We start from the raw sequence: 27856 nt of genomic DNA, 5'->3' as shown, positions 1-27856 counted from the left end.
GATGATGAACACTTTCCCATCGTTGATCGAACATTTCTGGTCATGAGAAAAGCGAAAGAAAAACGCAGTTTTTTGATGTTCTCGCTCCCCAAAGCTGCGTGGCCATAAGTCAGCAAACGTCAGCGAAGGCAATCCAAGCGTGCCATCATGCCTCATTGTTATCTAGTGAAACGTCTCTATTGCTAAATCCTAATAACTCGCAGATGGATGCGTCGAAAAGACATTTGCAGCCATCGCTAACGGAAAGCCCATTATTAACCATGAAGTATTATCTGGATAGGCCTTTCATTTTCAACTGGAAAAATACCTCCCAACCCGCAAAAAATCATCTGAAAACACCACTGCTCCATTCAAAAGTACTTTTTGCTTCCATTTTTCGCTCTGTTGCTAGGGTTGAACTTTGTTTTGCACAATTAATGTGTTATCTGAGCAATGGCTTGCGAAAAAGTCTTTTGCGGCGTACCTCAAGGATCCGCCTGTGAGCCTCTGCTTTTCTTACCCAATGTGTTATATAAAATCAAAAAACTAACCAATAAATTCCAAACGTACGGCCCGCCACCGTATAATAGATACGTATACGCTCGCCCACGAGAGAGACTACTGTTGGACTGAATCAATACATTAAAGTTGGCTGCGTTTCAACGCATTGCCTCAGCGTAATCAAATCAAGCATTCTCCTCCGCCGCCTCTGCAATAGTTTTCAAACATCTGGGTGTCGTCTTTCGCAGCGGAGACTGCATGTCGCTGGCTACCGGGCCGCGCTTCAGGGGCTACCACAACCCTGAGTCCGTTTTGGGACTGTGCTCATAGTTCATTTTTAATGTAAATAGAGTTCTGTGTCATTGCATCGTCGGGCGCAGCGTAAAATTTTCATCGGCACAAATTCATGCGTGATGCGCTGCGGAAGATGAGATTACATAAGAAAAGTACAGCGAATGCTCTCTCATGTGAAAGCTTGAGTGCTTGCAGTTGGGTCCAGGAGGAATTCTGGCACATAAATCCACTTTCTACCCAACAATAGTGCACGAGGAGTGTTGCTTGCCAACTTCACTTCTCCAGCAGGGCTACTCGAGAAAAAAAAGAAAGAGAAGAAGCAGAGAGGGGAGGCCTACTTCCAATGGAAAATACTTTGGCCTTAAAGCTCCACAATGCTTTCATTTGGACGATTGAGTGTTTGAGAAAATCTGGATACTTTCTCTCATTATACGCCCGGCCCGGCTCGGGAGTGCGCCACTCAGCGTCTCGTCAAAATTTACAGCTGGTAATTGCTTACGCGTTTTATCGTTTATTGGAAACGCTTAAGGTTGAAACGCGGGCAAGAATCTCATTGATGTCGTGGTCCCTCCTCGGGACCGTCATTAAAAATCAGCTTTGTGTTGGTAATCTCCCACACAATGACTCACACTTAATGTGAGACATAAAAGGCCATGCTTATTATGTACACTGGATTCCAGGAGAGCTTTGATTGCCGGCGCAATATAATCCACCAGAGTGGCCCACATCAAGACGAGGAAGTGTGAGTTATCATTAGAATTATTCATTCAGGTGGAAATCACCTGCGCGGTATTTTTGGCCAATCAGATGCACAAAGAAAGCCAAATGGTTGCTTCAATCGCAAACGTGCCATGTTTGGAACACCTAAAACAAATTGTCCAAGTAACAATTAAAAACCCAGTCCAGGTGATGAGAGAGTGGCTGCTGATTGGTGGAGAAACAGGAAGTGAGCGGTGCAATCAGCGAGGTGCGTCTCTTTTTGTTAGCCGCGAAGTTGAATTGCATGATGATGTCTTGGTCTTGTGGAGCGCCATGTCACCAAAGCCTGCAAATGGCAGCCGCTTGTGTTTTACTGGCGCTTTTACGTGGCCTGACTTTTCAAGCCTGGTGTTTCCACTCACCGCTCTGCTTTAATAAGCGCTACTATATGCACACGCACTTGATCGCTAAATACAATGATTGAGTTTTATTCCTACAACGGTCACAGGGCCAGGCCACAGCTAATGGTAGCAAGCAAAGGAAAAACAAAAACGTGCAAATATTAAACGCTTGACTGCTTCTCATTTCCTGAGACACAAACATGACCAAGTCCGCTTGGACTTGTCATGATTCGTCTACATTAGGTTACATTATGTTATATAAATCATCATGTCTTGACATTTTTGGGCAAAAAAGAGCTTTGCTTTTATAGTAAAAACAAAAGTAATGGGCAGCGACAGACAATTTATGATGACATCACAGAAGATGCGGCCTTTTGGTCGCTCCTTTTGCATTGTTTGTCAGCATTTGTTAGCCTTGCTAAGGCAAAGCTGTCAATTGGGGTGCCATTCTATTGAAAAACAAGAGTCACCCGATGACGCCCGACGCTCTCTGCATTTGACGAGACTGGGTTTAATGTTGCGCCATGGTCGTGGGAGGTCCGCTAGAAGCACACCAAAGTCAACGTCGGAGCTTTTACCGTCCTGACATGTATCTGGCACGGCAAGAAAGCAAGCTTATGCTAGCTGATAGCGCTTCAACCGTGACCCAGATGCGGCATCAAAGCCGCCGGATCATTGCAAACAATAGGTTGAAGGTATAAATCATGTACGCTCCGGCCTTGTTTTTCAAAGGTTTGCATGGCAGCTCGAAGCTGTTGCTGTTAATTGCTGCTATGACAGCTAATTAGCTACATAGGGTGTGATTGCTTGTTTATTGGTGCGGACATCTGGCGTGTGCTTCGAGGCCTCGCTTTCCTCTGTCTCATCTTGAACAAAACATCAAGCTGCCATGTGAGGAGCACAAACATCATTTGTTAGAGTGACTCGCCTTTCCCGCCATGCAAGGGCATTACAGTACCCCGATCGCTCCGTTTTATTTTTCACCTCACTCAAGTGGCAGAGAAGCTGCTGCTTGTATATAATGAAAAATTTAAATTGAAAGATAAATAAATTAATGAATAAATAAATTGTCCATTATTTCCTTTGGAGAAGATTTCAAATGAATCAAATGCAGACCAGAACCACCTGCTCATTTCTAAAAGTAAAACACTCTTTCAATACGTTTGCTAACGACTTTTTAGCAGAGCAGTGACTAATCCGCCCCAACGAAGTCACCTGCAGCCTCTGCGATGACAGGATTTCAGAGTGTCCCCTTGGCGGTCGTGTGTAATGTCGTTCTGAAGGGAAGATTAACCTGGAGCATCCAGGAGCGTTGGCCGCATCCGAATGAGCAGATATGATCGACACGCTTTGATTAAAGGAGAAAAAAGTTGGTGTGTGTGTTTTTGAAGTTGGTCCCACGAATCACACATTTCCCTGACTAAGCGCAGCAAGTGACACTCAAGTTGCTCACTGGAATAATTTGCATTCCTTGCTGGATATTCTTGTGCTTGGACTCCTCTCACCAAATTTAGTTGTCATGAAGATGTCGCAATCTGGAAAAAACATTAACTTGAATTATTCCATATGATGACCTACTCTTCTTCCTAATTACAGGAATCATTGTAGAACAAAATAAACCTTTTTTTTTTTTAATGTTATGATTAAATAGTTATGGGAGCAATCATCATATGTACATTGCGTGCGTGCATGTTAATTTGTTTTTATCAGCGCCGGCCATCAGTTGCCATGGTAACACCGTTCTTGTTATCGCAAAATCGTATAGTCAGCGGTGGTTCCGATTCCCAATTAGCGATGGTGAATGCACTCAGTGAGGAGCTCAAGCACAACAGAAGCAAACGCATGCAAGGTCAGCCACTGGGCTTTTTCATCTATTTTGAATTAGCAGCAGGCCTCATGCTTTCAGTGGGACTTATTACATTTCCACCGTTGCGCTCAAATTCCAATGACTGTTGTAACTTTGCTGAAAATGATTCATAATTGCCTTTTTCCTGACCGCAGATCCTGTCACGGTTCCCGGTTGTCTCATGAGCGGGATAACCTGCCCAGTAGGCCGCTTCCCTCCAGGTAAAGAAATGAGTGTGTGTGGGAGAGGGGGGGGCTCAAAAATCCCTTTTCCGAAAAGAGCGATATCTGGATGCTTGATGTAAGCATGATTCATAAGTACTTTTTTTTTTTTTTTTAATGACTGTGTGTCTACATGACTTGTTTCTTCCATTGAAGGGTTGATTCAAATCTGGATTATGAGATTGTTTGACAGTTACTTCAAGCCACTTGGTTTTCATTTAGTTTTTAAACATTGTACTTTTCTGTGTCATTTTGAAATGACGTCAAAGACCTCAAAGAATAGCATTAATAAAAGAAAAACAGCATATACTCAAGGCGGTGCTGTGGTTCTACAGAGAAGCTGTTTTTTGGGGGGGGGGTTTCATGATCATCTCTTGAGCACAGTGGGAGGTTGTAATACAGAAATGTGTGTATATATATTTCAGTTCATCTTCACAAGGCTGAGTTCAGCAAAAAGCACCAAACTGCGTGCTACAAAGACTCAAGCGCACTTTTGCAGCCCTTCTAAAATCTTGTACCTGACATATTTACTAAATAATTGTCAGGCCTTGTTTGCTTGCTTTTCATGTGGCAATAAGACATCTCTCAGTTGTTTGAGGACTCTTGTGTAAATAATAGAAAATGTCTTGGCAGCCGAGGAGGGCACTCAGACAGGTTTGATGCATTGTTTGGACAAAGTTATATCCGCAGGCTGTTTTCTCTGTCTGCTCCCTATCCAAACATTTCATCTAATAAATTTCGTAGTACTGCTCACACGGCAGTATTTCGTAAAGTTGGGTGATAAATGTTTGTTCTTCTTGTTGAATCACACGCAACCATTTGGAGGTTGTCTTTAGTACTTGTATACACTCTGCCAGTAGGGGGCGTCGCAGTAGTGTTCACAACTGTCTGCCTATGAACATTGAATCCAAATTTGGAACCAAAAGCTCTCAAACGTTTGTTTTGAATGGTCTTGGCTTTTACTCGTTAACAATTATATATTGATCACAAAGCGAGCAAAATGGTTCAGCCATAAATGGGACACCAATTCTGTTCGTTAGTCAGACTCAGAAGAACTCATATATTGTATTTAAACCTGGACAGTTTGTGGGCCGTGCATAATGCAGAGGTCAAAGGTTGTACTGGGATAGGCTTAAGGACGTTGAGGCGGCCCCTCAGCCAAAAGACGCAAAGTCAAAACATACCCTTTCAATCAGTCAAAGTGGAACTAAAGCAACTTTGAGATGTTTGGCTTTGAGCAAATCTCAACAGCAACATTATTCACCTTCTTCCTTTATGGGATTTGACTTCCTGCCCTGCACGTATACGGCTTATACACGTGTACAACGGCTGTGTGTGTACGTTGTCGGAAACGAGATTGAGGCTCACAATTGCGGACTTATTTGAAAATGATTCATTATTATTCATAGGAGCACTTCAACAGACACCCTTGAGGTTTGGAGGCGCTATCACAAGGGCAAGGCGTAGTAGTCGTCACTCAGGCGAGGATAATAACTCTTTCATTTGAGATGTTCCATTCATCCCCCCCAACTCTGCCTTCTCGCTTACATCTCACCTCTGGGCGGTCACTCGCCGCATGAGGTGCTCTGAAACAGAAGAACATACATTGGATATTGTATTTTTTAATGCATATATGCTAACAAGAAGGAGTCAAGTGGGAAAATAAAAAAAAATCCAGACAGTTATGATCTCTGACCCGACTTGAAGCATGGGGAATTAGACATTTTTTTATATTTTGTTCAGAACATGTAAGTTCTCTTAACCCAAAGGAATATAGTAAAATAGTGCTGTTGCAGAAGCAAAGAAGGGGGAGATGGGGTGCAGTAAAACCAAGCACTACTATGCTTGGGAAAAATGTCCCTTCAATTTAAGCACTTTCACAACGTTTGAAAGCCATATTCGCTTTCCCTGATTGAAATAAATGAGGCACATTAGTACAATTTGGCTCTATCGGTCTATCTCTAAAGACAACTGCAATCAGCAACAGAGGCGGGACGCAATAATGATTATAATAATAATCAAAAATTGCAATTTCCTTAGATGTTGATGTTTAGATAGGGCATTTAATCATCCATTCATCCATTTTTCATACCGTTTATCCTCATTAGTCTCGTGGGGAGGAGCTTATCCTTCCCTGGGCTGTTTCAAATTCACAACTTGAGATTTTTAAAATGCATATACCATGCATGTGTTTGGAATGTGGTTCAAACTAGTCAGAGTACCTGGACACATGGGAAAGCATGCAAAGTAAAACAGGATGGCCTGATCCAAGATTTGCACCGTGTTGAGCTATTTAATCAGTATGATTAAAAAAAAAAAAGAAAAAAGAAAATACACATTGGAAACAGATACATTACTCTCAGTGTCATAGCAACTAAGGCTTAGGTGCTTATGCGTTCTTAAGTACAGTAACTGTAAGATGCATTATTTGTAGCTGATTGGGTGTTTAGTAGGTGATTCCAGGGAGGACAACACAAAAATGGAATCACCAATAAATTAATAATAATAACAATTATTATCATTATTATTATTATTATTATTATTATTATTATTATTATTATTATTATTATTATTATTATTATCATTATTATTATTATTATTATTATTATCATTATTATTATTATTATTATTATTATTATTATTATTATTATTATTATTATTATTATTATTATTATTATTATTATTATTATTGTACACCAGAATACTTTTTTATTGAAAAAGACTACCACAACGACATTGGTAGCGTCTATAACGAGGAAACACTGACACCTTCAGCATAGAATGCCATACTACAGTTTAGGGACAACGTGACGTCAGCGCAGCACGACGTGGACAACGGAGCAGAAGGGCGGAAAAGGCTTGAAGATGATGCTCTTTCAAATTAATGGTTTAGTTTCTCGATATACGACCCTAGACCACCAGTAAACTTTCAAACGAATACTGGTGAGCATTTAACGCATCTTTTAACATCTACATTGGATTAAAAGTGCTAAAACGCCGATTAAGGCGTCTTCGAAAATAGTAAAACTTTTATTGCGAAGTGAAGTTAAAGCCGCTGCTTGGCTGGATGCAGGGATTTTCAGGATGAGTTGTATGGAAAGAGGCAGATCATGTAAACAGCAACCATGGATGTAACGTTGATTCATTAGAAAAGTCGGTGCCTTTTCTGCTCTTTATTACATTCGTCCGCGTAGCTTGACTTTTCTTTGGGACGAGCAAGCTGCCAGCCAGATTTAAGCTAGCTGTCACATAGCCAGAAGCCACATCAGCTGCCGTTAGCAATCAGCGTAGCATCAACGTAAGACAGCTATGCTCGTTTGTGTAGTACTTACACTCTACAATTGCCCATTATTATTATTATTTGTATCTTTTCAGACATTTTGTCATGGCGGAGGGCATCATGAGCAAAGCAGCCACTATGGAGATTCCCATTAACAGTAATGGAGACACTGGGACCCAGCCAGAGGATGACAGTCTGGAGCAGGTCAGTTAGTGTGTTGTTTGTTTGTTTGATGGAATCTCAAACGTCACATTGCAACACAAACTATTCGTCCCACAGTGGTACACTGATTTACAAGCTTCAATTGTTCCATGGCTCACATCAGTTTAGCCCATTGAAATAAGCTGAAACGTCCTTTGCCTTTTCAACCTCCCCCCAAAGTTTGTTTTTAAGGAATCAAAAAACAGCTCTGTCTTTTACTTGGAAAGAAAAGCGATGAACATGATTGTAAATGAATGAACTAGTTCAATAAATTGCACAGTTTAGTTTTTGCTTCCTCTTTGCGTTGTTGTTTTTAAATCAAGGATGTACTAATGTGTAGGCACCTGAGACTCAACCGAGTTCACACGCGTCATTCAGTTGTTTGTGGATCAGGATTTGCAGCAGGTGATGGTGTCGGGGCCCAACCTGAACGAAACCAGCATCGTCTCGGGAGGTTACGGTGGTCCGGCGGGGGGCATCATTCCGACCAGCACCATCAAAGGTAGTGGCCGCAACAGCATTGCCTTTTCATTCCCACCACTTAATACCAATGAGTTTTTAAATAGCCTTCGGGCGGCCACAACAAATGGAGGCTCCGTGATGACTCTGATTCGCAGTCACTGTACGTGTGCTGACGTCCAGGCGGCGGCCTTGTATTACCATATCTCATAGGGCCAGCCATTCGTTTCAACCCCGAATATTTGGACAGAAGAGGTGCCCCCGCGCCTGCGCCAGGTGTCTGTACATTCTGTAGCTGTTTCTCAAGTTTAACCCCTTCAGTCTTGTTTTTTTTTTTGTAAAACGTCTCCTACTTGGATGAAAGGACTTGCAGCCTTGCTCGCATGCCTACATTGGCAGTTGAGGGGAAATATTGCAGCCTTAAAAGATGCACTAACCCAATATGAGCATTTGTTTGTAATACTGCCTTGTATTGAATGATAAGACCGACTGCCGTCGCTGTTTGCATCTCATCTCATTAACTCCATTCTTCCATGTTTCTCGAGTGCATGTCAAAAAAAAACAACCCACGCATGCTGGCCCCGTCTTCATCCGCTCATACCAAAAAGACACATTTCCCTTTCAAAGCCTTTCTCACCCATGCCCTCCCCCATGCCCATGGCAGACATCCGCATGAAATCCCGGGCCGCCAGCTCGCCCACCGACCAGCCGGTTGCCGGTCGACTGGCGCAGCACGGCAGCGAGCAGCTCTCAGGTATCATCTCTGAAGTCAGTCGCCATCTTCTCCTTCCCTCATTGCCATGACTCATCGTGTCCATCGTGAATGTCACGAGTCGGCGCTTTTATGGCAGCGGCTTTTTTGTTTTGTTTGTTTTTTTGAAGGCTCCTCAAACCATAGCACCTGCACCGCGATGGAAGAAGTGTCTCGTGGCGTGGCAGTGGAGAAGCTGGACAGTGTGAAGAAATGGGGCATAAACACATATAAGGTAACAAGCTACTGCTAAGCCGTTGATTTAATTCCAATTGGTAACATTTCATCCTGTTTTTTTTTCCATGGACGCGTGTCCCTCAGTGCACCAAGCAGATGTTCTCGGAGCGCTTTGGCCGAGGCTCGCGGACGGTCGACCTGGAACTGGAGGCTCAGATCGACGTGCTGAGAGACACCAAGAGCAAGTACGAGAACATCCTCAGGCTGGCCACGGCGCTCACAAGCCACTTCCAGAGCATGGTGCAGACGCAGCAAGCTCTCGGGGACACCTTCACCGACCTCAGCCAGAAGTCGCCCGAGCTGCAGGTAGCCCACAGTGCAAATTTTGCTTGAATGTTCCATTTAAGACAAATAAAGAACAAGGATGCTGCCCCCACCCTCCAGGATGAGTTTGGGTATAACGCAGAAACTCAAAAACTATTGTGCAAGAACGGCGAGTCCTTGCTGGGCGCCATCAACTTCTTTGTGTCCAGCATTGACACTTTGGTCAACAAAACTATGGAGGACACCTTGATGACCATCAAGCATTACGAAAACGCAAGGTAACGCTGATAAGGACGGGCGTCCTCTCACGCGCTTCCCCGCAATGTGTCAGCCTCCGTCTCGTGCGCTCAGGTTGGAGTTTGACGCCTACCGCTCTGACTTGGAAGAGCTGAGTTTGGGCCCCAGGGACAGCGCCGCCATGGTCCGCATCGACATGGCCCAGCACGAATACCAAGTGCACAGGGACAAATATGAGCGACTGCGCAGCGACGTCACCATCAAGCTCAAGTTCTTAGAGGAGAACAAGGTTTGGTGCCTTCCACTTTGCCTATTGAATGAAGCATTTCCCCTTTTGAGAACTGGTTTTCAAAGATTTAAAAACCCTAGGACTAAGTGAATTTTCCAAAGCGAAAGCAAGGTTTGGAATTTTCAAATCACTTTCTGGGTTGTTGACCGGTCAGAGCGAGAACTGCATTGGTCTTTAATGTTTTAATTCTCAGCAAGACTCAGTTTTCAACCAGAATCCATTTCGAAACTCATAAAAAGTTGCTTTGTCAGTATTGGCTGAGTTGATTTGTTGGATGTTTTTAGCACCATCTAGTGGCGGAGTGTCGGAAGCTCACGCACGTCACAAAGCAAAAATAAAAACATAAAAAACGAGCTTGCTGGTAGGTAATATTTAGATGTTTGTGTGTCCCAGGTGAAAGTGATGCACAAGCAGCTGCTGCTTTTCCACAACGCCATCTCGGCCTACTTCGCCGGCAACCAGCAGCAGCTGGAACAAACTTTAGTGCAGTTCAACGTCAAGTTGAAGCCGCCTGGGGCCGACAAGCCGTCCTGGCTTGAGGAACAGTGACAGGTGGTCATTGCGGGATCAGCATAGAAAATATGGAAAGTCTCCTTTTTTTTGTAGTCCTCACTTGTTCTATATTATCAGCACGAGTTTTGTTTTTATTTAAGCCACACACTATGCGTATTCTTGGATGAACCATTCATTTTTCTGTATATAAGAGTATGTAAAGTCTAGAATTTTTTTTTAGTGGAGATGGCACTTGGGCATTTTAGTCTTTTTTTGTTGTCGTCACATTTTTTTAGAGCGGTACATGATAGTTTGAAAGTGAACTTTATTATTTTGTATAACAAATGAGACATCTAGGGATCCGAGCAATGCGGTGTGCAACGTGAGCCTTGCAATTGCTTCTCTTCTTCGTCATTATGATGATTTTTGGAGGCCACCAACATTTTCCTTTCATCTCAAGAATAGACAAGGGAAGCCCACCATTTTTGGGTCATTTCCACAGCTTCTTTCAAGACAAACGTTTGTCCAATCGCTACCAAATTTGAACTTGGTAATTTGGATACAAGGACGACAGGAAGTGATGAGAAATGTAAGTTCAATTAGTGCATTTATTTATAGCTATTGTGGTTCAAAGTGGCCATTTTGATGGCAATTTACCACCGAATTTGAATTTTGTGAGAAGTGCAAATTTTCTCCGCATTTCTTGCGGGCAGAGCATGTTTGAGTCACTCCCAGCCACAAGAATGAAGCGCAAATTTCATAGACACAAATGGACAGGACATGCAATAAGTGCTTTGGTTTTTGTTAGCTTTGTGGTATAGCCGCTTCGGCTCTTGTTTTACATGATGCGATGAAACATCGTGTGTATACATATCGAGTCAATCTCGCCTGCGTGTGTCAAATCTTACACCGTGCTTTGGGGGAATTCAGCACTTCCGGACTATTTACTGGCATTTAATGGACCCAATTGTTGGACCGAAATGAGCAGAGGTCAGTATTTTGAGCAAATTGTGACACGGGCGGGCCGTTTTCGCTGTTTTTCCTAGCTATCTATTTATCCACGTGTGCAGAGAGCCTTGTATTTTCACGTCTTTGTCCTTGTTGTGCAGCTCCCAAATAAAAGTCTGCTCGCTGGATGACTTTGTTCCATTTCAATGAACAATTGATGCGAATGTTGAAGAATCCGCCTGCGATAACAACAAAAGTGGCAAGTCTCACGTCATCTTTTCTATGAACTAATGTGCATGTTTATCATGTATGCCGTTGTTGCATGCGGGTTTGTTGTGGGTATTTTTTTCTACTTAAATGTTACTCGTGTACACTATAGTGCATTTAAAGTTGATATGCTGTACAATTGACATTTGAACTACATTTCTCAGTTGTTGTCAGCTGACGTGATGTTTATTAGCCACCCCGCCTAAAACATCCAATCTCTGCTTTTAGATAGCGCTTCGTAGTTATTAAAGGCCTTTCAGTTAATTATCGAGGTTACAGATTGATTTTTTTTTTCATTATTTCATTATTCAGCCCTAATTCATTGTCAAATCATGATGGTGATCATAACTTTACTGAGCCTTCTGCAGAGCATGACAGTGTTTTTTAAATTGGGTTGCTCAAATTTTAACAACTACCCTTTGGCTTTGTGCAGATCTTAAATCAGCTTGCAAATCTTGACATTGTCCCCCATGAAGTGATTATACATGAGCACGTAATCTGCATTGAGGTGAATAATTACATTTTAATCCCATCTTCACTATCTCCCATCTTGAGGTATTTTGAAATCACCAACGAGTGAAAGAGCCGTGTGTGTGCCTTTAAAACAAATCAATATTCATCTCCTGTATCTTTGAAGCGCAACTCATCACGTTGCCGGAGTCCATAAATCCAGCCCAGCGCTCACAGTCCAACCACTCGCATAACAAGTCAAGGAGGTCCGGCAGGGATCCCAGAGGTGCTCCTTCCCAACGAAGGTGAGCACACACTCCCTCTGCCGCCTTCTCTCCATGGGCGTGTCCTTGTCTTTTCCAGAGGAATTGCGACACTCCTTCAAGTTTCAGCACGAGAGGAGCCAGTCTGGAATGGAAAACTAGGAAGCTGGGCACATTTGTAAGCGGAAAAAGCAAAGGTGAGTTACTGTTTACAAGTTGATCAATCAAATTGCAGAGTCATTTCCGTGGCATGATTTAGTCATGTGATTGCTCTTTTTTACCTTACCTTACCTTCCTGATGTTATCTTTGGCTTATCATCCCAGTGTGTGAGAGAAAGAAATGCCTTGCTAGCAACAGCTTGACTGTTTTGCTATCAAAGCAACAGCTTCCCGTAGCAATTTGCTCAAGTACAGTCTTTAAGTATTTGACTAGTTGTTTGTAGCAAAATAAAATTGCAGTTCATAAAAAATACAGGAAATGTGGGTTTGTTGATGCTGCTGTGAGGTAACGGAGTAATGGCAGCAGTATTGGATGCCAAACAGTGAGACAAAATATTGTTGCATCAAGATTTACTAACAAAGGCAACTACAATATGGCTCACTTTTTAATGCAGTTTCAAACGACTACATTGAATGTGGTCTTTGTACTCCCACTGTCATAACTTCTCCACACCCTTTTACTCCCTAGAATGAATGCGTCACTCTCAGTGTCGTTTGGGACGCTCCCGTTGAAGCCAAGACCAATGAAAACAAAACACGACGTGCCACTGCCGGCGCCGGGCTTCCTCACGCGCGGCTGACAAGACGACCGCGCCGCCGAATCCCCATCAAGATGGAACCCGGCGATCCTCTGCCGCCGCCGCCGCCGCCACCTCCTCCTTTACTGCCTCCTCCTCCGCCTCCCCCACCGCCACCGCCGCCGCCGCCCCCCGGTCCGGGCAGCTCGAAATTAGAGCGTCGGCGCTCCAGGATGCGCAACTTCAACTGGGAGACCATCCCCAAGCACACGGTGATGGGCAAGCACAACATCTGGACGGCGGATCAGGCGGACGGCGACTACGAGCTGGACACGGAGCACATAGAGGAGCTCTTCAGTCATAAGCTGGCCCAGCAGCAGAACCAGCAGCAGCTCACCACCCTGGGCCGCCACGGCGCCAGGGGCCCGCTGGCTGCCGCCTCCGGGGCAGAACTGGTGAGTGCGGACGGATCACTGAAAGAAACAGTGGTCGTAATAAAAAGCATCAGAGCATTGCGTGAACACGGCGCACTAGAAAAAAAAATGCTAACCCGCTATTACGTAATGGATCAGCAATGTTATCTTTTCTTCACTCGGTGTGTGTTTGCTTAAGGAAGGTCACATGAGAACCTTCTGATGTTGGCTCAATTTTGTCACAATAGTTCCCAGGTGGAGGTTAAAATATCTCAAGCATATTTTGAGGTTCTCACTGACAACAGCCACTTTTGAAGATTGTTGCTATGTGAGCATTCAAAATAACCTTCTGCTGCCGTCTTTAGGTGTCCATCCTGAGCGCCAAGAGGAGCATGAACATTGGGATTTTCCTCAAGCAGTTCAGGCGGTGAGTCTCTCACAGCGCTAACGGCGTAGCACGACTGCGTCACACTCGCGTGTCCCGGCAGGCCCGGTCGACCTGAGATGAGAAGCATGTTCCTCACGGCTATCAAGTGCGCATTCTACAACGTATACCATCAAAGTGTAGCAATGCTTCTGAATATTTTTTTTCCACCTTGGGAGTAGCCCAACTTGCTGACATTTTGTTGCAAGCCGCAGTTTTACTTTGGAGTGAACTTGTGACACTCCGCCACGAGGGCGCGGCGGCAAAAGTCAAGGTGAAAATAACTTGAAATGAACTTGACATGCTATTGATGTGGGATTTTTTTGGGAGTGGATTATTAGTGTTTGCATTCATTTCATGGATTAATTGGAGGATGAAGTGGTTTCAAATGAAAATGTTGTTCAGCAGAGCTCGCTTGTTGAGGCTTGTTGGCGTAAGTGGCGGTCCAACCTCAATCCAACAAATAATTGTGGATAATTGATGTGACATCACTGGTAAGCCTCACCTCAGCTCCCTTTCTTCTCTGCGCTCCTCAATCCACAGGCCTGTCACTGACATGATTGAGGAAATCAAAGCGGGAAAAGGCCTCGGTTTTGGCCCCGGGAAACTTCGGGAGCTGCGTAAAATGCTGCCAGAAGACGGCGAGGTACTCGCCGAACCTTTTCACGTCAACTCGAGCTGCATTATTGTTAGATCTCGTTAACCATTAACGGCAGGACACACATTGATCGAAGTACATTGCAAAAGTTTTCCTTTCTGAAGAGTTGACAGAGAAATGGATTGTTGCTATCTTTAACACATAAGATGTAATAATCTGCTTTTAGTAAATAATTGATGGACCACATTGCCATTAGCCTTTAGTGCACTTTTGAAGAATTTCTAAATTGTTTTTGCTAACGTTGACATTAGGCTGGCTATCAAGGATTTATAAATTATTTTTTTATTATTATTATTATAATTATTGTTTTGTAAATTGATGACTACGTATCTTGTCAATGTTTTAAGATTTTGTTGCATTTGTAAATTAAGATTTGCAAGAATTCTGTCATAAAATATTGATTTTTGATGGAATGACTCCGTTGACTTGAGATCTCGGTGAAAATGTCCACAGGTGAAAGAGCTGCTTAAATTTAGCGGCGACCAAACGTCCCTCCCGGACGCCGACCTCTTCATGCTGATGCTGATCCGGATCCCCGGGTGAGAGCTCCAGGTTCTTTTGCAAGTGACGGAATGAAGCTTTACAATTGGAGCCTTTTTATGTTGTGTCAGGTATGAGGAGCGTCTGAGCAGCTTGGTCCTTAAGGAGGAGTTTTTCCCCATCATGGCTGAAATGAGAGGATTCATTGGCACTTTGAAAGCTGCTGCAAACGGTGCTCGACTTTGAACGTCAAAACGAATACTTTGTGCAAACTTATCCAAATTGTTTGTTTTCTTAGAGCTTCTGGATTCTGACAGCTTGCACTCGGTCATCCGGCTGGTTTTGAAGACGGGCAATTACATGAACGCCGTGAGTGAGCGTGACGCTACTGTTGTCAATTTTTTGTGTGCGTTTGTGAGCTCGGCTTGTTTGGACGACAGGGCGGATACGCCGGCAGCGCAATCGGCTTCCGGATGGCATCCCTGCTCAAGCTGGTGGACACCAAAGCAAACAAGCCCGGCATGAATCTAATGCACTATGTGGTGATGGCAAGTGGACGCTTTCATCAAGTTGCAAGCGTTTTTTTTTATTTGGCTAAATGCGATTGTCCCTGCAGCAAGCTCAGAACGTCGACGTGGAGCTACTTAACTTTGCCAAACAACTCGCTCACGTCAAAGCCGCAGCAAGGTAAACACGCTAACTTCTAAAAAGAAAAAACTTGCAATTGAAAATGTATCGTTCCACCTTTTTGCTCGCAGGATCAATCCGAGTGAGCTCGAAGCCGAGTTCGATCGGCAAGTCAAGAAAGTGAATGACGCCAAAGCCAATACTTTGAAGCAGGAAGACCTCAAGGCTCAAATGGAGAATTTCCTCCAAGTGAGAATCGTTCGTTGCTCGCCCGCCGACCGACTCTTATCGGGCCGCTGCTAAGCGCTCCTCTCGGTTCAGGATGCCGAGGCCTGCTTGGACGAGGTGGAACGGGATCTGCGGGAGCTTCAGTCCACCAGCGACTCGGTGGCGGAGTACTTCTGCGAAGACCCCAGCAAGTTCAGACTGGAGGAGTGTTGCTCAATCTTCGACTCCTTTTGCGAGAAGTTTCTGCGGGCCGTGCAGGTTAAGCCCATGTTTTGACGTGCTAAAAAAAAAGTCAACGCAAGAATGGGCAAAAGTTGAACTGAGGTCTGATGGGTTGATTTTTTTTTTTTCTTTTTCTTTCTTTCTTCCTCAGGAAAACACAGCCCGGGAGAAGGCGGAGGTGAAACGACGACACCAGAAGCGTCTCCAAAGCGCCGCCAAGCGCAGATCCACGGCCACCTGCTCAGTCAGAGACAAAGAAATGGAGGGCATCGCTTTGGAGTCCATCCTGCAAAACGTCCTGACCAACCGGCTCCAGAGGAGACGCTCGGGACGCCCCTTGTCCACTCACGGCTTCCCCGCCGGCGCCAGCCCTCAGTCGGGAAGCCTCTCGGAGATGACCTCCCAGCCTGAGCTCAAATGTCTGGAATCTTTAAAGGCCGGCGTCACGGCCAAGAAAGAGTGGAACTCCGCCGCCGAACTCACCACAACTCCCCACCGACCAGCGGACGGCTCCGACGCCGCCACTCACCAAAAGAATCAGGGAGAGGATCTACGTCGTGCCGCTGAGGAATCGAGCGGCGGTGGGAATCCCAGCAGTCCTTCCTCGCCTCCCACGTTCTCCGCTGCCACGGACAGCGACGAGGAGGACCTCCAGGACAATAACGAGGAGGAGGCCCAAAAACTGCGTGAGGCCTCCAAGAAGGTTTTGCTCTACCAGAAAAGCCGGGGTAGCGTCTCCTCCACGGAGTTTCCCGTGGAAAATCCCAAGTTGGCCAAGACCCGTCAGCGGACTTTTGACATGGAAACCGACCGGTACCCCGGAGACCCGACAAACGAGGAGCTGGTCAAATTCTTGCTCAGCTCATCGCCTCCGTCCAAGTGTAATATTCCCCGCCGCCACACGCTGCCGGTCAAAATCAAGAAGGAGGCAGAGGACGACGATGACGACTTGTGGGACACCGAGCAGGAGACCGAGCGAGGTACTGACTTAACCAACCTACCTCAAAAACGAGATTCTCAGGCCAGCGAGGGAAGGCTGAGCCTTACGCCGCCCCCCGGCCAAGACAAGGAGCAAAACTACGAGGGAAATGGCAAAAGTGTTCCATCCAAGAGTTCGTGGAGCAACTCGGAGTCCTCAGGACTCTTTTATGGCATTTTCAAGCGCCTCGGCGACATTGGTAGGCAGCAGGCGGTCAAGGAAACTGCTCATCTCGGTACGGATGTGTAAGGACGCAAATGAATCTGAAATGATGAGCTCGTTCGTCTCGAAAATGCCGCCATAGCTTTCCTGAAATTTACATTGCACGAGTTCAAGCCACTGAATCCATTTTTTGGCTTATTTCCAGCTTGACGTCATGGTGGAAACGATGAAGATTAGGGACCAATGTATGGATGTGCACGAATGTGAGGAGGGGGGGGAGTTGAGACTACATAGAGAAGACGTTTTAGGGAAAGTGTCGTGTGGTAGAAGAAAGAAGTTGTTGATGAGGTCAGCCTATTGGAGAGAGAACGGCTTGGATAGGATTCAAAATAAGAGGGACAGCCGAGCTTTGGTGTTTTGGAGACATGACCCGTTCAGAAGAAAGAAAGAGTATGTTGGAAGAAGGATGGTGAGGATGCAAGTGAGGAAGAAGGTTGTGGATGTAGCGAAGGAAGACTTGAGGGTTAAGAGGAAAAGGATGACGTGCAGTGGACACTCATAACTCGGGTCAGAGGACTCCCGCTGAAAAAGCTGGGCAAAGTTGTCCAGGAGTGGAGTGTGTTGTCTTTTTGCGCAAGCCAACCTTGAGTACGATAAAAATGAACTCTGTTGCAGGACTGGGCGCTACCGCTAGATGGCAGCATGTTACAGTCCTATGGAAAGACCAAGCTATTGGTCAGTCTTAATTGGAGTGCATGTTGGACGCTAGGAATTATTTCTACATCCCATGTTAAGTGTTTTTTATATTCTCGACATGTTCTCTTAAAATTGTAATCCAACAATTTTTTTCACTTCTATATTGTCCCCCAGTGATGTCATCAGATGAGCTTTTGCATCTGCACAATTCAGCCTTTGTTTTGTGTGTGTGTGTTGGGGAGGGGGGGCTTAATTAAATGGGTCAGTGGTACAAAGGCTGCCTGTCAGATGAGGCGTGTTACGAGCGCCGCGGTTTAGGCAGCCCACCAAATAAACAAACACCTGACGCTCAGGGAACATGTCAGCTTTTAATCCTGCCAGCCAATCTCTGGTGTCCAACAATCTCCGGGGCAGATTTTTTCTTTCGAGCCATTACAGTCGAGCAAGTCAAGCATCGAAATAAATACAACTTCATCACATACACGCACTGAAAGCTGCACAGCCAAAAGAAAATTCAAAAGTAAATAAGCTTAATAGGATACATGATAACAATATTGGAGATTACGTTGTAAATGTAGGTCACTGCTTGGGAATGGTAACACAATACTGTACTGCAGTAGCATTACAATGTCACTATTTAGATGTGTCATTTATTTATACTACCATAATAAACATTGTGGCACTATTACCTCTGATTTTGTAAAAGTGTAATTTACCCAACACATACATATATGCATCTTAAATATTTCCAGTTGCTTAGCTCTGGGTGTAACTAATACAAAAGTGCATATGCCGTAAGGTGGTTCAATGTCATCCTCACTTTATGTGTACGGCCTCTAAGATGTGGCAGATTGCGGCGGCCATGTTGTCGGCGCTCCGTGCCGTGCGGAGGCAGTCGCCATGGCAACGAGGCGTTGCGAGATGACAGAGCGCCCGCCCCACCCCCAACAAACGACCCGCTGCTTTTATTGCGCAGCATCACACGACGTCTCATCAAAGTGCTTATTTTATTGCTTTAAAAATGTATTGCATAACTGAACTGACCTGACCACATTCCATTTTCAGCCTGTTTTTATCGTGGAGCTCTGTGCCACCTTGAAATGTATTTTATTTATGCGGGACCCCCCCAATGGACGTCTTTCCTGATAATCGTCGGCCTAAAATGTATTTAACGCCATCCTTTGTCCTTTTAAGGTGGACTAGCTGGGTGGAATCTTAAGCCAGCCAGCCCCCCCTTTCCTTTTTTTTTTTTGTGCATCACATGCACTCTCGCCGTCTGTTACTGAGATTGGACTCCCCCGCACATCCCCATGCACCTCCACACATGCCATTGGCTGACTTAGCTCCGCCCACAGGATGCCTGACCAATGCCTCCTAGTCGCCACTCCCATCACCTCTCCCTCCTTTCCTTCCTCTTCCTCGACCCCCATGTCCTTCCCTCCTCCTCCTCCTCCTCCTCCTCCCAGACAGACCCAGCCCTTTCCCTTCCTTGCCTTGCCTTTCCTTTCCTTTGCTGTCTTTAGCGCCTCTGTACGCGTTTGGGAGTCTGAGAGCGGACGGTGGAGTTGCACAATGGCCGGCTTTCTCCTAGCGAGCCTGCGATGCTGACGCCTGAGCCTCACTTGCCCGTTCCTGCTGCTCCTGCCGCTGGGATTTCATGTGAGTACTCCCCCAAACATGCACCATACCTCCTTTTGTTGTTTGCTTGCCCCCGCTCCGTCCGTGCGGATGAATAATTGATGTTTTATGAAGTGTGACAGCGAGGAAGCTTGATGCTCTTCGTTTCCTATCCAAAATGCCCAAAGCGTGTGATTTTTGGGCTTGTCAACATGGTGACAGGCCTCTTGTCGCAGGTGTGCCCCTTTGCTGCAGTGTGTCCAGTATGTGGGCTACATGTGAGTCAGCTTGTTTGCTTATGTCACTGCCGTGTTGGTGCGCTTGGTCTTGCGCTGCAGCAGCGGCGGGTGATGTTGCCGAAGCGGATGATTTCTCATCGATTAGCGGGTCTTTGTGTAGAACAAGCCCTCTGGCGTCCTTTGCGGTCACAGCGAGGTTGCTTGTAGACCCCCGAGGGGAGACCGTCGTCATCGGCGTGATAAGCATGGGCATCAGCAAAACGCTTCGCTGTCTGAGTCCATCATTGGGGGCTGGCGGAGGCCGCAGAGGCCAACGTGCTTGTGCACTCGGATGGGCTGTCAGCAGGCTTAGATGCGGCGATATGCGGCAGCCGCATCTCTCTGGCTAAATAAAACAACACGTCATCAGGGAGCACGGTGGTCCTTCGTGGTTTGCTCGTCTGCCCCGCAGTGCTTTGGTTCTGGGTTGGAATCTTGGCCCTATTTTGAACAGTAGGGTCAGTAAGGATCAAATCTGACCATTTGTGTGAATGTAAGCGTGACTGGTGCTCTGTAATTAGTTGGTGACCGGTCCAGGGTGTACCCCGGGTCTCGTCCAAAGTCAACCCGTCACTCTCGTGGCGTGGGAAACGGGCGGCTAGAACTTTAGACTTGTATCGTAGCCCAAGTATTGTAGCTCTAAATCGCTTCTCGAGGACAAGCGCAATGGAAAGTGGACGGAGCGGACACCCCACAACACACGTAGGCGTTTTCGTCCACTTCCTAATTTCTAATCTGATGTGTGAGAGAGTGAGAGGAGGTCACAGGATGATCTGCCGCTGTCTGCCGCCTCTCTTTGTTGTCTCAGCGAGATTGGCAAAAGTGCTGACTCGTCGCGTGTTTGTCGGGTTAGTCAAATGTGAACAAAGTGAGATGAGGAGACGCTGGGGTGCTTTTGCTCAGCAACTTTGTGATGTGAGTCACGTGATGTACTCTGTCCCTTATCCAGATCGCCAAACTTTGATGAAATCAGATCGGACCTCAATAAACCGGGCCGTTGCGACTGACCAAACAATTTTGAGTGACTCAACTCATGAGATGCGATGGGTTGCTTGGCCAATATAATTAAAAAGTGTCAAACAAAACAGCAGTTTGTCAGATAGTGATCGTCAAGTACCGATGCCCGCGTCGTTTGGATCGGACTTGTTGCTCAAGTCTTGATCATTAAGGAAAATATTTCAACAGCCCTAATTTAAAATTTCAGTCCTGGATTGAAACGCTAACCCCGTTTTATAAGAAGGGAGCGGACTCCCGTGGTCATCTGTCTCTTGTAATTGGCTGGCGGGTCGCTCGGATCTAGACGGCAGACGGTGACCTTAACGCTGGCTCCAAAGTGAAACTGGAAACCCTCACCACTGTTTGAAACCTTACTTCAAATTAGAGCCCAGGTTTGAAACCCCAAGCCTATCGCGAGACTTTGTTTTGAAATGCTTGCTCTTGTTTGAAACCCTAAGCCTTGCTTGAAACCCGATTTTGGTGGGCTTGAAATTCCAAAGTGAAATAATCCTCATTTACTTCAAACACTGACATTTAGCAGCCTAACCATGCAAATGTGTTTTTCCCCCAACTAATTTGAAACCCTAACATAGGCCGTATACGCTCATTTGCTTTTCCCAACTCAGACTTGACCCTAACCCTATGGCTTGATTAAAACCGTACCCCACGCTGAAACGTCAAACATAAATCTACTAAATGGTTGCTCAGGGGTACCTAATGAAATGTCCAGTAGATATCCGCTGTCAAAGAATACGTGCTGAGAATGGTTGACTGCGTTCCATGTGCTATTTTTAACATTTCAACGCACATGACCTGGCTTTTTTGTTTTCGTTTTATAACGCTCACATCACATCTCATGCAGAACAACGCCTTCAATAGTCAACGCACATGAATGAAAAACTGTTATTCGAGAAAGCTTCGCTCGAGTGGGAGGAACTGAAACGCGCCGCGCCGGCTGTTCGGATTGAGGAAGGATGGGGGGGGCGGGGGGCGAGCTACGTGACGTCACTTTTTAAATCAGAGTTCATGTCAAAAGAGCGTAAGGGGGGGGGGGGGGGCAGCAAGCACTTAAGTCTTGGCCAACAACGCAGTCTGAAAAATTGCGCAGGAGGTCCCACAATGCCACGAGTGCATCGAAAGAAGACGAAAAACAAAACGAAAGCGAGGAGGCGTTGATCTAAGCTGGAATGTTGCTGCTAGCTCTCGGGGACAGCTGCTTGCTTGCTTGCTCGCTTGCTCGCTCGCTCGCTCACTGCGCCGGCCGACCGACAAGCAAACGCACACACCCACCCAACGTCCTGTGACAGATGGACAGTCAGGTCAGCTGGTGGCGCTGTCTTCAACGCAAGCAGCTGGCCACCAAGGGGCAGGAAGTCCCGCATTGGCTTTTTATTTTTGCAGTAGCATCTGGAGAGGCAGCTTTTTTTTAAAAAAAAAAAATCAAGCAGTCCATATTTTTGGAATCGTTTGTGGTTTATGAGTGCATTTCCCAAGTGCATGAGCTAAGTGTCACCGAGAAAACGTTTGCAACCCACCCACTCGTTTTTTGTTGACTTTTTGTTGACTGCGATTTGGGGTTCAAGTGCAGGTTAGAAGCGGAAGGATTTCAAGCCTGGCTTTGGGTTTCATGCCCGTGGTGGGGTTTAGGATTTCAATTGGCAATACTGCAGCCGGCTTTCCAAATTCATCAAGCTGCCTGTAGGCTTTAATCACGAGGGTGCATGTTACGTGTAAAGCAGGGTGATTCCGTCAGTGGAAGAAATCGAAGACTCAAAACAGCCCTGCTCGAGCCAGCTGATACTTGAGCGAGTCTCTCAGAACGCTTCCAGCGTGGTGACTCATTTCCTCCTAGGCGCGCGCCGGTCGCCGACGCCCTCTCAACGCCGCCGTGTTTCCTCCCGGCGGCCTAGCTGACCTTGTCGCCACGCCGTCCGCACAGGTTCCCCATTGGCGTGAATGTCTGTGTCCATGGCCAAGCGCGAGAGCGGCGGCGCCGCCAGCCCGGTGGTGAGGCAGATCGACAAGCAGTTCCTGGTGTGCAGCATCTGCCTGGACCGCTACCACAACCCCAAAGTGCTGCCCTGCCTGCACACTTTCTGTGAGAGGTACCAAACCATTTTTTTCCCCCCAAAATTCAAATTGTCCTTCTTTTAACGCAGCATCCAGCTGTTTCCCCCGGTGTCGTCTCACTTGACTGAGCACGCACTGAAAATGAGTGCAGCGCCGCCATCTAGTGGTGGTTGTCAGAATGGTTGTTTTCCAGTTTGACCAATAAATGGGACTCGTTTTTGGTTTCCCCTGCAGATGCCTGCAGAACTACATCCCTCCGCAGTCCCTGACGCTGTCGTGTCCGGTGTGCCGGCAGACGTCCATCCTGCCCGAAAAAGGCGTGGCCGCTCTCCAGAACAACTTTTTCATCACCAACCTGATGGAGGTCCTGCAGCGGGACCCTGAGTGCAGCCGACCCGAGGCATGCAACGTGCTGGACTCGGCCGGCGCCGCCACCACCTGCCCGCCCCTCTCCTGCCCCAACCACGAGGGCAAGGTGAGCGCATGCTCGAGCCCTGCTGGGTCGTCGTCGCCTTACGAGGTAAAGACTTGCTCCTGCTCCACTGCGCCACCCGCAGGTGATGGAGTTCTACTGCGAGTCGTGTGAGACGGCCATGTGCCTGGAGTGCACGGAGGGCGAGCACAGGGAGCATGTGACGGTGCCTCTGAGGGACGTGCTCGAACAACACAAGTCGGCACTCAAGAACCAGCTGGACACCGTACGCAACAGGTCAGCCATCACGTCCGCCTTCAGATGTACATTCGTTTTCATCTACATTCGATTTTTTTGGAGGGGGGGCGAATATAGATTTGATTTTAGTTTGATGTCATTTTTAATAGTATTTAGGGATGGGCGAGTACCGATACCAGGTATTGGTTGCTTAGTTTAAGGTATCATATTTTACATAATGATAAAATATTAGAAGCTATCATCACAAAGCTATCAAACAAATCTGACTAATAATGTTTAGAAAACCAAAGTGAAAAAAATATGAATATTATATTTAGAACTTTGATTGACTCCTTTATTTTTCAAATGTCTTATTTGTTAAACATATCATTTATCTCTCTTCATTTGTACCTTTTTCACGTATTAATGAGGAACGTCGTGTCGGTGTTTGCACGACAGACTTCCTCAGCTGACGGTGGCCATCGAGCTCGTAAACGAGATCTCCAAGCAGCTGACGGAGCGCAAGCACGCCGCCGTGACGGAGATCAACGACACTTTTGACGAGCTGGAGAAAGCCTTGCACCAGCGCAAGAGCGCCCTTGTCGCCGAGGTGGACAACATCTGCAGCGCCAAACAGAAGGTTGCACCTCCCAACAAAAAATCTCAACTTAAAATGGCTTTTAGAGTATTTCACTATTTCACTCCCAAGGTTCTCAATTGGGTTGCGATCAGGGGAAGATAATAGCCGCCCCATCAATTTAAATTTGTTTTGGTGCGGGTCCTTTCAGGTGCTCCAAGCCCAGCTGACGTCGTTACTGCAGGGCAAAGAGAACATCCAGAGCAGCTGCGACTTCACCGAGCAGGCCCTGAGCCACGGCAGCGCCACCGAGGTGCTCCTGGTCCAGAAGCAGATGGGCGAGCGGGTCAGCGCCCTGGCGCGCCACACCTTCCCCGAGCACCCGCACGAAAACGGCCACCTGGAGTGCCAAGTGGAGACGGACGGCCTGCGGCGCTCCATCCAGAACCTGGGCGTCTTGATCACCACGGGGGCGGTGGGCCACACCAGCGTGGCCACCGGCGAGGGCCTGCGCCACGCTCTGGTGGGCCAGCACACCACCGTCACCGTCACCACCAAGGACAAAGACGGCGAGCTGGTCAGGACGGGCAACGCCGCCCTGCGGGCCCGTATCGTGTCGGCCGAGGGCGCGGCGGCCGAGGCCGAGGTGACGGACAACAAGAACGGCACGTACGAGGTGGGCTACACGGCCCGCGCCGAAGGCGAGTTCGCCTTCTCGCTGCTGCTCTACGAGCAGCCCGTCCGGGGGAGCCCCTTCCGCCTGCGCGCCGTCAAGCCCTCCGACGTGCTGCAGTCGCCCGATGACGTCAAGCGGCGGGTCAAGTCGCCGAGCGGCGGAGGAGGTCACGTTCGCCAGAAGGCCGTCAGAAGGCCCTCCAGTATGTACAGCACCACCAAGAAGAAGGAGAACCCCATTGAGGACGAGCTCATCTACAGAGTCGGTGAGGATGGCTCGCACAATTTTGCTGCCAAGGACGTTTGACAGATTGTCTTGGATGAGGCTGTGGCGTTCAATTGCAACATGATTTGCCAGGAACAAGAGGACGTGACAAAGGAGAATTCACCAACCTTCAAGGCATCTCCACCTCCAGCAACGGTCGCATCGTGGTGGCCGACAGCAACAACCAATGCATACAGGTCTGGCACGGCACGGCACGTCGCGTTGAGTTGAAAACAAAACGACGACATGTGGGCAAGCTGTGACACGGAGGCCTCTTGTTCAGGTCTTCTCCAACGACGGGCAGTTCAAGATGCGATTCGGGGTCAGAGGTCGCTCCCCGGGGCAGCTGCAGCGCCCGACGGGGGTGACGGTGGACATGAACGGCGACATCATCGTGGCCGACTACGACAACAGATGGATTAGCATCTTCTCCTCCGACGGAAAATTCAAAGTAATCCAACACACAAAACGACACGAGTCATTTCATTGTGACTCGATGACCCAAACGTTGGCGCTTGTCAGAACAAAATCGGTGCCGGTCGTCTGATGGGTCCGAAAGGAGTGGCCGTGGACAAGAACGGACACATCATCACTGTGGACAACAAGGCCTGCTGCGTCTTCATCTTCCAGGCCAACGGAAAGCTGGTCACCAAATTTGGAGCCAAGGGAACGTCCGACAGACACTTTGCTGGTAGGATTTATTATTCCTACAATCATTACGTCACTCAGACAAAAGAAGAACGTTTGGAAGTGGTGTGATGTGGGGGGGATTTTACAAGATGACAGCCACTTTTTTTTTTTTTTTTTGAATCAAAAGTTGCCTGTTTCTCTAGCTAGCGAACTAGCTATAGATAGCGAACCGTCGTGCTCGCTAGTGAGCTAGATATAAAATTTGAAGTCATGTTTTCTTTCCTTGTAGAAAAAAGTGGAGCAAATGTGACACTCGAACAAAAGCTGAGTAAATCAGGCCCAGTCTTCAGTAAGTCAATTCACTTAGCAACCTCGTTTATTGATTTCTTTGTTATCTTTTGCTAGCGAGCCCAAGTCCAAAATTGACGCCGTTTCTGTTTCCCTGTGTTTTCTGTAGGTCCGCATTTTGTGGCAGTCAATAACAAGAATGAGATTGTTGTGACAGACTTTCACAACCATTCCGTGAAGGTACACTTCTGTTGTCTTTGTCTTTTAGCTCTTGGTCTTTAGTCACACCCTTTCTTTCTCTTCAGGTCTACAATGCGGACGGCGAGTTCCTGTTCAAGTTTGGCTCGCACGGTGAAGGCAACGGCCAGTTCAACGCTCCCACGGGCGTGGCCGTCGACGCTAATGGCAACATCATCGTGGCCGACTGGGGCAACAGTCGCATCCAGGTTGGAAAAATCGTTTCTAGTGCGCTAACAGTATGGTATAGTGTTTTGACCGCTAGAGAGAGCTCCATGTACCACGAGCAGTCCTCGTGGCACACTGCTCTTGTGTCTTTTGAAATCTGACACGAGCTCTTCTCTTCTCTTCTCTTCTCTTCTCTTCTCTTCTCTTCTCTTCTCTTCTCTTCTCTTCTCTTCTCTTCTCTTCTCTTCTCTTCTCTTCTCTTCTCTTCTCTTCTCTTCTCTTCTCTTCGCCTCTCCTCTCCTCTCCTCTCCTCTCCTCTCCCCTCCCTTCCCCTCCCCTCCCCTCCCCTCCCCTCTCCTCTCCTCTCCCCAACCAGGTTTTTGACAGCTCAGGCTCCTTCTTGTCCTACATCAACACGACGGCGGACCCCTTGTACGGCCCGCAAGGCTTGGCGCTCACCTCGGACGGCCACGTGGCGGTGGCTGACTCGGGCAACCACTGCTTCAAGGTTTACCGCTACCTGCAGTAAGACGCCACAAAGGCACAGGGTGTAATCAAACCTCTCGTCTCACGTATCAGCCATGACGCTTGCGCCGTGGGCTCGGAATTTTATGATGTTTTTATTTTCCAAATTTGACGACATAGCTTCTTTTAAGGAACGCGCCGAGTGTACGAGTGTGTGTGTGTGTGTGTGTGTGTGTGTGCTTCAAAGATAGCTCGATTAGATTCCAGTATTACACGAGCCTTAACTTTGTCCCAATGCATGCAATTTGATTTCATCTCCGTAACGTCATTTATATACCGACAAGTATTTGGGCCACACCACTGCAAAGAAAACTAGTCTTTTTTTTTTTTTTTTTTTAAATCTTCAGTCCATTTTTTTCACTGCTTGGCGTGAAACAATAATTTGCTGTATGTACTTAGTGTATATAGCGGACTAAATGTATATTATTGTGTATAATACAACATGACGAGGACGCAGCGGCAGTGGCAGCGGCACCCAAGGCAGCTGTTTTCAAATATGCGCTTTTCAAAACTTGCTTGATGAACATACGTACACTAGAAGAATATTTATTGCGATTAAAGCAGCACAATAGCGTTTTTTTTTTTGTTGATGACTTTTGTTTTATATGATTTTAAGCAACAAGGAGGCGGGATGGGGAGAGCTAATTTATTTGATTTTATACACATGCTCTGCTTTTACACTTTTATTTTTTTAAATGGATATGCGTTTGAATTGTTTTATTTTATCTGACAACGCCATGTCACCTTTCATAGGAGTATTGATTGAAATTTGTGAATTTGTGTTCATGTGAAGATGGGCTGATCTCGTTTTCTATTTAATAAATTGATACAAACACAAATTTATTTTGAAATTCAAGCAATTAATTAGGGTTAACTCTAACGCTAAATTACAGTAATACATTCATTCAGTCGATTAACGGAAGGTCCAAACACACACAAACACAAAAGTACAGGGAATATGTAAGCATAAATTACTTTTGATATAGAATTTGGATCCAATGTGTAATCTTTCTGCTCGTAATTAATCCCAGGCAACCAACCAACTCTCAATCAAAAATAAAAATGTGTTTTTGAGGTGCATGTTGGGGAAAAATACACTTCTCAGGAAACACAAACTGGCAGGTTGATTATTTTATTATATTGTAATTATAATCATCACTGTTATAATGAAGGACC

At 46.5% G+C, this 27856-nt stretch overlaps 3 protein-coding genes and 1 long non-coding RNA gene across 7 annotated transcripts; 3 read left to right on the top strand and 1 right to left on the bottom strand.

Moving 5' to 3' along the window:
- Positions 1-6755: 6755 nt before the first annotated feature.
- Positions 6756-10208, top strand: LOC148395795 (arfaptin-2-like). Of its 4 annotated transcripts, none has more exons than XM_088381132.1 (10): positions 6756-6884; positions 7317-7425; positions 7816-7924; positions 8095-8157; positions 8546-8635; positions 8764-8867; positions 8954-9175; positions 9254-9411; positions 9485-9659; positions 10053-10208. In XM_088381132.1, the coding sequence occupies exons 2-10, from the start codon at positions 7327-7329 to the stop codon at positions 10206-10208; spliced, it is 1176 nt and encodes a 391-aa protein (XP_088237258.1). In that variant the 5' UTR covers positions 6756-6884; positions 7317-7326. The 4 variants fall into 4 exon arrangements, with proteins under 4 accessions (XP_088237258.1, XP_088237257.1, XP_088237259.1 ...); XM_088381131.1 differs by lacking the exon at positions 6756-6884 and adding an exon at positions 6980-7239; XM_088381133.1 differs by lacking the exons at positions 6756-6884; positions 8095-8157 and adding an exon at positions 6981-7239.
- Positions 10209-12671: 2463 nt separating this feature from the next.
- On the bottom strand, positions 12672-14474 carry LOC148395794 (uncharacterized). Its single transcript, XR_015859488.1, has 2 exons — positions 14159-14474; positions 12672-13289 (listed from the first exon to the last, which is right to left on the bottom strand). It is a non-coding gene; the product is annotated as an uncharacterized LOC148395794 (long non-coding RNA).
- fhdc4 (FH2 domain containing 4) lies at positions 12908-18393 on the top strand. Its single transcript, XM_088381130.1, has 11 exons — positions 12908-13271; positions 13595-13656; positions 14197-14299; positions 14765-14850; positions 14923-15023; positions 15090-15160; positions 15232-15339; positions 15408-15478; positions 15550-15667; positions 15740-15904; positions 16020-18393. The coding sequence occupies exons 1-11, from the start codon at positions 12912-12914 to the stop codon at positions 17094-17096; spliced, it is 2322 nt and encodes a 773-aa protein (XP_088237256.1). The 5' UTR covers positions 12908-12911; the 3' UTR covers positions 17097-18393.
- Positions 18394-19120: 727 nt separating this feature from the next.
- LOC148395792 (tripartite motif-containing protein 3-like) lies at positions 19121-27773 on the top strand. Its single transcript, XM_088380563.1, has 13 exons — positions 19121-19364; positions 22536-22701; positions 22901-23141; positions 23224-23375; positions 23775-23955; positions 24104-24833; positions 24926-25029; positions 25116-25283; positions 25355-25523; positions 25752-25811; positions 25920-25990; positions 26056-26196; positions 26532-27773. The coding sequence occupies exons 2-13, from the start codon at positions 22553-22555 to the stop codon at positions 26682-26684; spliced, it is 2319 nt and encodes a 772-aa protein (XP_088236689.1). The 5' UTR covers positions 19121-19364; positions 22536-22552; the 3' UTR covers positions 26685-27773.
- Positions 27774-27856: the final 83 nt, after the last annotated feature.

Source organism: Syngnathus floridae, chromosome 7, assembly GCF_059516105.1.
Source record: "Syngnathus floridae isolate MCC-2025c chromosome 7, RoL_Sflo_1.0, whole genome shotgun sequence".
In the NCBI taxonomy this organism is placed as follows: Eukaryota; Metazoa; Chordata; class Actinopteri; order Syngnathiformes; family Syngnathidae; genus Syngnathus; species Syngnathus floridae.
The sequence above is the reverse complement of the archived record's forward strand: the minus strand, read 5'-3'. Positions and strand labels throughout refer to the sequence as shown.